The sequence below is a fragment of the Zeus faber genome (assembly GCF_960531495.2).
Source record: "Zeus faber genome assembly, chromosome: 2".
In the NCBI taxonomy this organism is placed as follows: Eukaryota; Metazoa; Chordata; class Actinopteri; order Zeiformes; family Zeidae; genus Zeus; species Zeus faber.
In genome coordinates this window covers 34,802,754-34,815,151 of record NC_137189.1, presented here as the reverse complement: position 1 = coordinate 34,815,151, position 12,398 = coordinate 34,802,754, and the positions used below count along the sequence as shown (strand labels likewise).

Here is a 12,398-nt window from a genome sequence, read left to right as displayed (position 1 = left end):
CAGGCGTGGTTGTCCCGCTCTCCTACCATGTTCATGTCGATGCCGTTGGTGTAGGTCCAGGCGTGCTGGAAGTACTCCTCCAACCGCTGCCGCAGGGGGTTGGGGATCTGGTGAAAGCGGATGAACTCCTTGACCCGCAGCATCTGGAGGTGGTATCTGGCCGTGCCCGAGTACAGCCGCTGGATGATGGCCGACACGTTGCCGAAAATGCTAGCGTACATGAGGGCTGTGGGAGAAGTTGCACACATAAACATTACCATCATATCGGGCTTTTGCTTTGACTTGCATTGAACTAACAAGGGTGCATGGCTTTGTTCTGACTGAAACAGTTAGGAAGCCTTTGTCAAGATGGCTGAAGAAGATCGCTCAATCTTTATTCATTTTATTGTGTTTAGTCATTTGTTTCTAAACACATTATACACGTTAGAAAACCATTGCTGAAAACATGCAAACAGATCGAACAAAGTAGTGCTGAATTGTGGAGATAGACCGTTAAACTGTTTTTCATCATTTTTGTGTCAAGGATTGGACTGCACTGAAGCACAGTGGAAGCTGCAGCAGAGTGGTAAGTTTCTCAATAGTAAAGCCTCAGTGAGGTTGTTGCCGTGAATAGTTATAAATGACGGGAACCAACATTTTATTAAGACTTGCGTTGAACAATAGCAAACCTATCCTTTAAATGCCTTGTTTTCCTCCTAAATATGAAACACATTCAACATCAAATGTACTGTGACGAAAAGTGTTTCTGGAACAAGAAGAAAAACATTGTCACAGCTCTCCTCAGTATCACTAGTGGTTTAAGATCTGAAATGTTGGCAGGAAACCCGGAATAAATTCACACCTCCCACTGCCCTGTTCCCTGCTGCTAGGGTGGGAGGCGGGCACAGTAAAGCCTGTTTTATAGTCGGCGCAGCCGTAGTGTGGTTTGGTGCACACGGCATAAAGGACGTCATTGCGGCGCTTGCTATGGCACCGCCCGGCAATTCTTTCGTGACAACCTCGAACCAAAAAGATTACCAAATGCCGTTGAATTCATGGAGGGAGATAGCGCCCTCTCTGTCTAAATATTTGGGCCATATTAATACATCAGGACTTCTTTGTAATGTTCATGTCTATCTATCTATAGTATCTATCTATCTATCTATCTATCTATCTATCTATCTATCTATCTATCTATCTATCTATCTATCTATCTTTCTATATACAGTGGTACCTCGACTTACGACTGCATCTACTTACGACTAATTCAAGATACAAGTAGCTATAGTAGCGAAAAATCTGTATCGACTTGCGACCGACTGCTCCAAGATCCGATATGGAAATTTGCAGTTGGTGCGTTGGCGGCCAGTCAGCAGTCAGTCTGCACGTAGTTCGTGGCTTATCCATATTTTTTTCATATTTACTGTGTTTGTGCGGTGTATTTTGTTTATTTTTACCCTTCAAGATTTCATAATTTATATGGGAAAAATTGCTTCTTAGAGAACGAATTACAGTCGTAAGTCGAGGTACAACTGTATATACATACACATATATACATACATACTGTACATATATCTTCTTCTTCTTCTTTGGGCTGCTTCCATTAGGGGTCACCACAGCGGATCATCTGCCTCCATTACCTTCTGTTCTGTGCATCTTCCTTCCTTACACCAACCGCCTGCATGTCCTCCCTCACCACATCCATAAACCTTCTCTTTGGCCTTCCTCTTTTCCTCTTACACAGTGTATATGTATATATATATATATATATATATATATATATATATATTTCTTTTTTAATTTTACTGCTCTTTTCTAGTTCAGATCCTTCCTTCATGATCTCTTTGTTTACGGCAGTTATTTTCATTTCACCTGGTGGTTTGTGCACATCGCCAAGGCATCTACATGGCAACGGGCATTTATATATGCTCGTGCTCTCTGGTAGTAGGTGCCCCATGAGCCGCACGGCTCACTTGCACCAACTATAATAGAACCTTTACACAATGCCAGGACGCAGAGTATTAAAACACCTTATTACTATTATTATTATTACTATTATTATTATTATTACTATTATTATTATTATTATTATTATTATTGTTATTATTATTATTATTATTATTAGGGTCCAGCCCTATTGTCTTTGGGCAGATATCTATTGCGCATGAGGTTGGAAAAATCCACAAATCAAAATCTTCCACTTTTTCCAACAACCTTTTCCCCCAGAAAAGTATATTTTGTTATCTGACCTTGTCATTATGTTTTAATTGCTGTTCCTCACTCACATCCAATGAGCATGACGCAGATGGAGAAGATCTTCTCTGAGTTGGTGTTGGGGGAGACGTTCCCGAAGCCCACACTGGTCAGGCTGCTGAAGGTGAAGTAGAGGGCAGTGACGTACTTGTCTTTGATGGACGGACCAGAGCCAGGGTCGCTGTAGTTGTACTTCTTTCCTAAAATGAGAGTCACAACAAGGACGGGTTAAATATTAAGTAATTAAGATAGGATAAGATAAGATAAGATAAAAAACAATGATGAAACTGATGAAATTTGCTTCTAGAAACAGTGGATCATTAAAGATCCAAGGTCCAGTTGAGTTTCAGCCTAATTTCATTCCATATACTGATACTACTCCCATACATGGTTTACAGAACCACATTTTAGCAAATTTCTTTATTTTTCTTCCTTCTTTTTTTAATCATACTTTTTTCGTTGATGTTTTTTTTCAAACGTGAAATTTGGTTGCTACAAGACCGTCTTTATGAGTTTTAGCCCGTTTACTAGTGACAAACATTTGTTTGACCATTTTCCGGATGATGTTTTTATTTCATATCTGTGATAGCAATAATGCTTCAGCCTTTTCAAATGGAATTAACCATTACAAAATAGGGCATCACAGTTGTTAGTGGGACCAGGAGATTATCTAAAGGAAAAATTTTCTTCAATTTTTCCTAAATAATTCAAAACATATTCCATAAATACTGCAAAATCAACAAATAATTTGACTTTTTAACAAAATTTTAAATCACACAAGCACAATGAATTGAAAATCTAAAAATGTGAGCTATAATCTGGAAAATCATAATGTCAAATGAGAGTGCTGAGTATGGGCAAAAACAGTGCAGTATATTGCATACAGTGTGTACTGTACGCAAACAATGCAAACAAGACCTGGACCTGAAACTTCTAACAGAACTGGCTTTGACCAAAAGTTATTTTAGGTCAAAAGACCAAAAAATTATTTCGAGGCCAAACGATCCAAAGTTCTTTTAGGTCCAAAGACCTTTGGTTCTCATGTCCTCACCGATGGAGACGCCCAGGTTGTCCAGCCAGCCGATCTTGTGCTCCAGGTAGGGCTTCTCCACGTTGCCGATGGCGTACCAGATGCAGGCCAGCCAGTGGGCGATCAGAGCGAAGATGCACATGAGCAGCATGAGGACGGCCGCACCGTACTCCGAGTAGCGGTCCAGCTTTCGGGCCACGCGGACCAGGCGCAGGAGGCGTGCCGTCTTCAGGAGGCCGATTAGGGTGGTGGTCTAAGGGGACGGACAAGGCCAGACGGTCAGAGATCGAGTACGACCGCCGGGGGGGTTCTGCTGAAGACGGAATTCGAGGAAACCCGACCCCCCTCTCGGAAAAGTGCAACTTAACGACCATTGAAGTTGGAGCTCCAGGTCAGAAATCTGGAAAATCGGACCTCCTTCTGGGGTAAGTGCAAAAAGTGATTTGGATGTTCTTTCCTCGCAAACATTGGTTTATAATAAATAGAACATATAATAACATATAAGAATATTTCCCATTGTCTGGTTTCTCAAAAAAAAAATGTAACATTTTTAACAGAAACTTGGATTACAGGTTTCTAAATGGCATTTCATTTTTATTTCTGGACATACTGTATATAAACAAAATATACAGAGGTTTGTTGTTATGTTTATTAATTTTTATTGTGTAGGCCTATCAGCAATTCTTTCCTTATTATGTTTATTCTTAGGTTTCTTGTAATTTGTTTTCTTTTATTTGTAATGCTTTTCTGAATTCTTGCAAACCAGGATTTAACATAGTCGCTTTGTCCGTAATTCAATAATATTTAGTACACACACACACACACACACACAAAAACCTGTCTCTCCGGTCTACCAGCAGGAAAAAAGGGTGGAAGGAAGGAAGGAAGGAAGGAAGAGTGGAAGGGTGGAAGGAAGGAAGGAGGGAAGGAACGAAGAAAGGAAAAAGGATGGAAGGAAGGAAGTAAGAATCAAAGGAAAGAGGGGTTGAGGAAGGAAGGAAGGAAGGAAGGAAGGAAATAAGGGTGGAAGGCAGGAAGGAAGAATCAAAGGGAAGAAGGGTGGAAGGAAGGGTGGAAGGGGTGAAGGAAGGAAGGAAGGAAAAAATAAAAATGGCCTCCATACATGATGATATGACTATTAGCGCTAGCACTGTGTGATCTGTAAACACCAGATGAGACATACGGAGCACGAACGCTAATGGATAATACCACCCCCACTGTGCTGACAATTACCCAAATTCCCTCCAGGAAATTATCATCACCTCCCAGATTACTTATTTATAAACGCTTCATCTTTTAATGCAGTCCCCCGTATTCATTGATGTATTTCTTAATTTTGAGAATTTTTGGATTATTGTATGGATATTTATTGTTTGGATTATTGATTATTGTATTCTTTCTTCTCGCTATATTTCTGCTAAATTCTCTAAAACTCTTCTTTTTAGATGTTTTGATGTATATAAAGGTGCTAACTTCTGGTGAGTGAAATAATGGTGAAGTTTAACTATGAATCATTGCAGCTGGGGACCCCCTGGAACCTCTCCAAGGACCACCTCTCCCGAGACCACCTGTTGGAAACTACGGCTTTAGACAATAGACATTCAAACTAGAACGGTGTTTCCCAATCTTCTTTCGGCCACGGCAACGCAGTACAACGCACCACTATCCTGTGAACCACTTAAAACAGCAGCAACACATAGTGTACAGCTGTTATAATTATTATTACGTCCCACTTATAGTAAATGATTCATGGATCGCAAACGATTCGGTCGAAGTGGACAAATCTTATAAATGACGCGTAAGAGTGAATCCTCGACTCACAAACTGAAAATGATGACTGAACCAAATTAAAAGTCACAAGCAGAAAAGGTCCAAGGGCTTTGTCACAATTCATATAGAATGCAACTGATCTACACTTTGCATTCCACAAAAACAGACAATTTTGACAGAATTAAACGGTTCTTGTGAGAATTGCCCCCACAACTCGGAGCCGAGCCGACTCGTCCTCCCCTCGTTCAGGAAGTCCTCCTTCGTTCAGGAAGTCCTCCCTCGCTCACCGTGCGCGGCACCAAATGAAGCCAACGAACAACGAGTCAGAAAAAATGGAACGACCTGTTTTGTTGAGTGACTCCAAAGGACCAAATCTCGAAAAAAGAGTCGAACCTTTCATCGCTTGAATGGTTTTCACTTTCAGGGTGAAACTTGCTCTGACGAACACAGAGCGGCTGTTCTGCCGGAACTGATCAATCAGAGCAGTGATTCCCAACCTATGAGTGTATTGCAAGTGGGCCTGAGCGGGCCTGAGCGCAAAAGAGACGGACAGTCTTCTGGATCTCTTACGACAGTGCACTGAAACTGGCTTTTCACAGACGTACCTGACAAACTTTTGGCTTCATGTAGCTACTGAGTATCCCGATCTGTCCGACAGAGCTGTGAGATTCCTGATGCCTTCCCCAACGACGTATCTCTGTGAGACTGGCTTTTTAGCGCTTGTGGCATTGAAGACGAAATACAGGAATATATTGAAAGTTTAGCCAGATCTTCGCCTGAGACTGTCGTCGCTTAAGCCAGACATCAAGCATTTGGTGTCTGCCATGCAACATCAGCCTTCTCATGAGGTGTGTTAATATCATCCATCTATGTGCTCCTTAATCTACAACATCACTGCCTGGTTTGGGAACTGTACAGCTCAGGACAGGCGGGCCCTGCAGAGGGTGGTGCGTTCAGCTGAACGTACCACTGGAACTACACTCCCCTCCCTGCAGGACCTATACACCAGGAGGTGTAGCAGCAGAGCCCGCAGCATCATGAAGGATCCTCATCACCCCAACAACGGACTGTTCCAGCTGCTGCGGTCGGGCAAGCGCCTCCGCAGTCACACAGCGAGAACAGAGAGACTGAGACGGAGTTTCTTCCCGCAAACCATAAGAACTGTCAATGCTGACCTCACCAGGGGTCCTCACTGAGCCACACACATAGGCTCCACTACCTTACTGTACTGTATGTAGCATACTGTACCACATACTGTGTCACTGTTCAGGGTTGTTCGGTGTTACCGTATTGCTGCGCCATACTGTTGTATACTGTGCTGTATACCTCACAAACACTACCTCACTTTATTCACATGCTACTTTAATGCACATATCTGTATATACGTAATTAGCCTATCCCATATACATAAGTCTATCCCTTATACATAACTCTATCCCATATACATAAGCCTATTCCCTTTATCCTTTTTGTACCCCCACCCTGCATTACCCTTGAGTTCTTATTTTATTTTATTTTATTTTATTCGATATATTTTTATTTTATTCTATAGTATTCGACTTACTGCATTACTTTTTAGGAATCAGTTAGTTAGCCAAGTAGAAATTCTTACATAGCTATTGTGTTCAGTCTAGAACATATTGTGTGTAATCACCGGTTGCGTTGCAGTGACATTCCACTGCATATATGTATGAAAGTATGTATATGTGACGAATAAATGAATGAATCAGAATCTTGAATCTTACGAACGTTACGCAAAGGTTCCAAAGATAAAAGGTTATTTTTAACCCACCTCTTTTTTTGTTTTACCCGTACTGCACTGTGCAAATGAGAATGCATTTGATTGAAAATATACGTCCTCTGAGAATGACTTCTGGTCGGATGTAGGCCCGCAAAACAGTTTTGAGGTTTTCAAGTGGGCCGCGAGTCCCAAAAGGTTGGGAACCACTGAATTAGAGGAATTAGTGCAGCCTTGCAATTTGGATCTTGCAACACAACGGCTAGTTTCCATTCTTTACTTTAAGTGGGATTTGAAACTTTTTTCACGGCGCCACCCGGCAAACTCTAGAAACACACATCTATCTATCCATCTATCCGTCTGTCTATCTATCTATCTATCTATCTATCCATCTATCCGTCTATCTATCTATCTATCCATCTATCTGTCTGTCTATCTATCTATCTATCTGTCTATCTATCATCTATCTATCTATCTATCTATCTATCTATCTATCTATCATCTATCTATCTATACATCTGTCTGTCTGTCATCTATCTGTCTATCTATCTATCATCTATCTATCATCTATCCGTCTATCATCTATGAATCTATCAATCTATCATGTCTGTCTGTCACCTATCCATCTATCGTCTGTCTATCTATCTATCTATCTATCTATCTATCTATCTATCTATCTATCTATCTATCTATCTATCTATCTATCTATCTATCTATCTATCTATCTATCTATCTATCTATCTGTCTATCTATCTATCTATCTGTCTATATATCTGTCTGTCCATCCATCCATCTATCGGATTTGTGCAGCTGCTAGAGAATCTCTTCACCTCAACCTAGTGTAGTTTTGGATGGTTGAGTGGACGGTTACACTTTCTACTTCAAAGACTGTTTGAATCTGCAGTGCTGCTGTTGAAACCCGGCTCTAATTCTCAGCGGGCCTCAGTTTGAGTTTGGCATTAAACCACCTCTTCCTGTCTTCATCTCCGTTCATCTCAGGTTCTGTCGTAGAACATAGAGTTGCAGTGCTTTCCTCCGCTTGGTGTGGCCTCAACCACAGGCAACAGAATACATATTTTACAATCTATCTTCCACGTATCTTTCATGTTGCATTTAAAGTGGTAATCCGTGAGATTATTTAGTTTTAAAAAAATGCATATTTGATACTTTATTTAGCTGGTGCTTTATAACAAACAATGTATTTCCATTATACATGTGTTCCTCTATATGCTTGTTTTACATTGATGTTGGCGGGTCCGCCACCACAAGCTGAAAGGGAGTCATTGTGAAGATAATAAACCAGCATATTTGATACTTTTTTTTGGCAGTATATAAGAAAGAGTCATTTCATGTATTTGTGTTATACTGTACAGGTGCTCCTCTATATGCTGTTTCCTATTGTTGGTGGCAGGGTCTGTCACATGCACGACTGGTAAAATGCAGCCGTGGTGAATTTGATAAAGCTTGCTGTGCTCAGCAAATAAATGAATTTATCAGAAGAAGGCAAACTTTGGAGAGGGAATCCACCCAACACAGTCGATGTGATGGATTCCACATTAATATTGTTGGATATTGAAGACTCTGCTAAACCCCAAAAATTACATATTTTAATCCTAGTTAAGTTTGGATTTTAACACTAACCTTCTATTATTTATTACCTCATACAGGATGGGTGTCATCGCATTATCTACAAGCGTCATATATATATATATAGAGTATATATAACAAGATTTATATATATACATATAACGTACCTATAAAGTGCTTTAGACTGGAGAAGAGACTTGAAGCTGCTTTGATTCTCACAGAGTCAGTTTCCAGGCAACAAAAGGTGCACAAGAAGACGAGTAAAAATAGTACTCTGTCTCTGGCACAAAGAGCTAAAATAATACACACTCCAAAAACAGACAAGAGCACCTGTCTTTTCTGCCGTGTCTTTTCAAGTTACTTAACACAAAAGTCTAAAAATGAGGAGTGCGAGGAGTGTTGCAAATTAAATAAACGACAAATATTAAAAACAAAGCATGAAAGCCTTTACACAGTTTGTAGACGCACGGCACTTTGGCCACCCACTGTCAAGACAACTTCCTCTTCTCTTTTTTAGAATCATTTTTTAGAGGTTAGGCTTTTATGGTGGTGCAGGATCCGAGAGCCTGGGGACCAGATCGCAAGTCGGACCCTAATGCACACTAACAACTCTGGTTAATCATTTATGTTCCTGTTTGGCCAACGAGCCTTTCTGTTTGTTTATTTAATTATAATAAAAACCCCACCAGTTCGGCACCTCACTGCCAGGAAGTCTCCGTCTCCCTCTATGAACCCGTGTCTGTGGACAGAGCTGTCCACAAGTGGCTCCTGAACAGGGACTATGGAGGGAGGTAGTGTGGAAGGCAGCTCACCGACCACGCTGTAGCAGACTATCGCCGCCATGCAGGCAGTGCAGGCTAACCAGCTCGAGGAGATGGCGAGGGACTGGGCGCTGGACTGGGAGGCAATGGCAGAGCTGCTGCGGGGCCAGCGGCAGATCCAGAGCAAGGAACGTCTGGCCGCCCCACTTCTGAGCAGCAGTCTGCAGAGGATGACGGGGGATGATTACTCTCCATGTTCTAGATGACGGAGGAGGCGGCCGTGACCATCACGGCGTCAGGAGGGCGGTCCTGGACCGTGTGGGGAGGACACCGGAGAAGCACCGCCTGTGATTCCGGGGACTGGACTACGCCACCTTGGGCCGCCAGATCACACACGCCCAACACCTGTGGGACGCAGCCCAGAGGCGGCTGGGACCTGAGGACTGGTCCCTGGACCAGACTGTCGACCTAGTAGCCCTGGAGCAGATCCTCCTCAACCCTCCGGCCAGAACCGCCCAGTGGCTCCGCTGCCACTGCCCACCAGCTTGGCCCCGGCGATCACGCGGGACCACCAGGAGCCGCCACGAGGTCTGTCCCAGGAGCCAGTGGGACCTCGACTCTCCTCGGTGCCCGGGGCTCTTATGGCGGCCCACCGACCGGCTGCAAGACACCCTCCTCCTCTTCAGTCCAGTCCAGGGAGTCAGGGGGGACTGGCCTGACCCTACTGACGAGACCCTACCAGCTAGGTCCTGTGGGACACCTCATCTCCTTCACGTGCGGTCCCCTCTCAGTCCCCTGTTTACTCCTAGGGCAGCACTCAGCTCATACGCCTGGGCAAGGGTGCTGGAGCTGTGGGCAACCCGATCACATCTAGCAGGACTGCTCCCTGATGAAGGTCCGAGAGGTGTTTCGGGTCGCTGGTCCGCCGGACCCTTCCCCCGGTCAGGAAGGGACCTACAACGTATCGGTAAGAGTACAAGGGGGTAGACATCAGGCTTGGCTGCTCTCAGACGATGGTCCAGCAATGCCTGGCCGACCTGGGCTTTGGTGGAGGCGTCACAGCTGGAGATTCGGTGTGTGCATGGGGATATTCACACTTATCCAGTGGTGTGGCTCGAAATTCCATAAGGTGAGGGCTACAGTTAGTTCCTACCTGTTGCACTCCCTGACTTCTGTCAAGGATTGGCCAGGGTTTGACACTTTAATGAAGGAGGCTGGGGGAGTGAGCTCATGGTCTGTAGAGAAATTTGAGTATTGCATGGTGCACGGTGACGCGGAAGGGCTGTTAGCACTTGCTGCGGGATCGGTAGCGGAGGAATCCACATGGGGAGGAATCCCCAGTCCCATTGATCGCCGCCCCGGACAACTTTCCGCTAGAGCAGTCGCGGGACGACACCCTACGCCACGCATTTAAGAAGGTAGTTAAAATCTATGGTGCATCGATGTGCCCACTCACCTGGATTTTTCTGTGATTAGGGACAGGTTACAGTATATTGAGGGAGCCGTGACACTCAATCAGGAGAGGAAATAAGTGCTGTTGGACGTCCGCTCAATTCATATTAGCTTTTACCAACCCCCGACACGGTCAAGTAACTCCTCTTTTAGACATTTCATTGCATATACTATGTATGAACGTATGTATATGTACGTGACAAATTAACCTCTTGAAATCGGACCGACAGCCTGGTGGAGCGGTTCAATAAGATGCTGAAGAACATGGTTTGTAAGTTTGGTCACGACGATAGCCGTAATTGGGACAAGTGGTTGAACCCTCTGTTGTTCGCGATGTGGGAGGTCCCCTCGGCCTCCACAGGATTTTCTCCCTTTGAACTCCTCTTTGGCGGGAGACCCTCAGGGTGCTGGACATTATAAATGAAAACTGGGAGGATGGGCTTAGCACAAGTAAGAACGAGGTTCAGTATGTTATGGACCTGCTAGCAAAATTACGCTCGCTGGGTTGTCATGGGAGAACTTGCTCTGGGCTCAGGAACCTCAGCGGCACTTATACGACAGGGGGGCCCGACTCTGATAATTTGCAGTGGGGAGCAAGGTTTTTCTCCCTACATCCAGCTCTAAATTACTCGCAAATTGGCAAGGGCCCTTGTGGTCACACGGTAGGTTGGGACGTCGAATAGGTGGTCAATCGGTCAGACAGGCATCGGGCGACTCCGATTTACCACATTAACCTCCTAAAGGAGTAGAGGGTGTCCATATCTCTGGCCACCACAGTGATCGAGGGGGAGGAGTTTGAGCCGCAGGTTCCTAAAACGACCTGTCCCGTGCAGGCTCTGTCCAGTAACCACCTCTCGGCGGGCCAGAGCGTAGACGTGGCTGCGTTACGGCAGCGGTTCTCTGATGCCTTCTCCCCCCTGCCAGGCTGCATATCCCTCATAAATCACCATGTGGAGATGACCCCGGGGGTATCAACTCACTTCAGAGCCCACTGATTTTTCTGACTCTCGCTCACCATCTGAACCAAACGAATGAAGAGTCTGAAAAAGGGGCAGTCTACGGGTGGACTGGGATGGCAGTTTACGGTGGTCCCGTAAATCTTCCATATTTTAAACCTTTCTTCAAAAAATAAAATAAAGGTTGGCAATCCGAGAAATCTTCATGCCGATCACTTCATGAAATCAGTTTCTCCAAACAAAACAGATAAAAACAGTGTGTTTTTATTGCAGATGTATATGTTCTAGATGGAATTGAATGAAACACAAAAAGCCCCGTGCGTAAGTCAGTCCCCCCCAGTTTTCAAAGTTGAACCAAGCCTTTTTTTACATACCCTATTTAGGAAAAGCAACATTTTTGTTGTTGCCCACCCAAAAAATCCAAATGCCCAGCCAAAGACAACAATCTAGTAACACCTCTGGTCTGAAATATTTTTACCGGGTGACTTGCCAACAACACAATCTCAATCTAAAAAAACAGTCAAACCTTTCATCATTCCTAATGGATTGTAATAGACCTGTTATGTACTAATAGACTGATAGCTTGTTCTGGTGAACAAAGAGCTTCTGTTCTGCTGGAACTGATCACTTTCGATGAATAAGTGCAGCCTTGCAATTGTAATCTTGCAACAGAACAGCTAGTTTCCATTAATTACACCTGCATTCCCCTACGGATTATTACAGTCTTATCTTATCATTTCATATCTTGTATTCCAACAGACAAACTCCTGCAGTTTCAGGGTTTTTTGTCAAACTGAAGAGGGGAGAAAAGATTTTGTTCTTGTGTCATTCCACCCCTCAGCCTATGGGGGGCGATAGATCTGGGTCTGGCG

At 43.9% G+C, this 12,398-nt stretch overlaps 1 protein-coding gene across 1 annotated transcript in view; it reads right to left on the bottom strand.

Annotated features, from left to right (window-relative positions):
- LOC307247776 (voltage-gated inwardly rectifying potassium channel KCNH7-like) overlaps positions 1-12,398 on the bottom strand; it is a gene marked incomplete at both ends in the record, with an annotated part of 112,709 nt that overhangs the window by 30,406 nt on the left and 69,905 nt on the right. Inside the window, 3 exons of the mRNA XM_080023898.1 lie at positions 27-226; positions 2,265-2,432; positions 3,284-3,515. Coding sequence (XP_079880024.1) covers positions 27-226; positions 2,265-2,432; positions 3,284-3,515 — 600 coding nt within the window. The remainder of the gene's footprint in view (positions 1-26; positions 227-2,264; positions 2,433-3,283; positions 3,516-12,398) is intronic.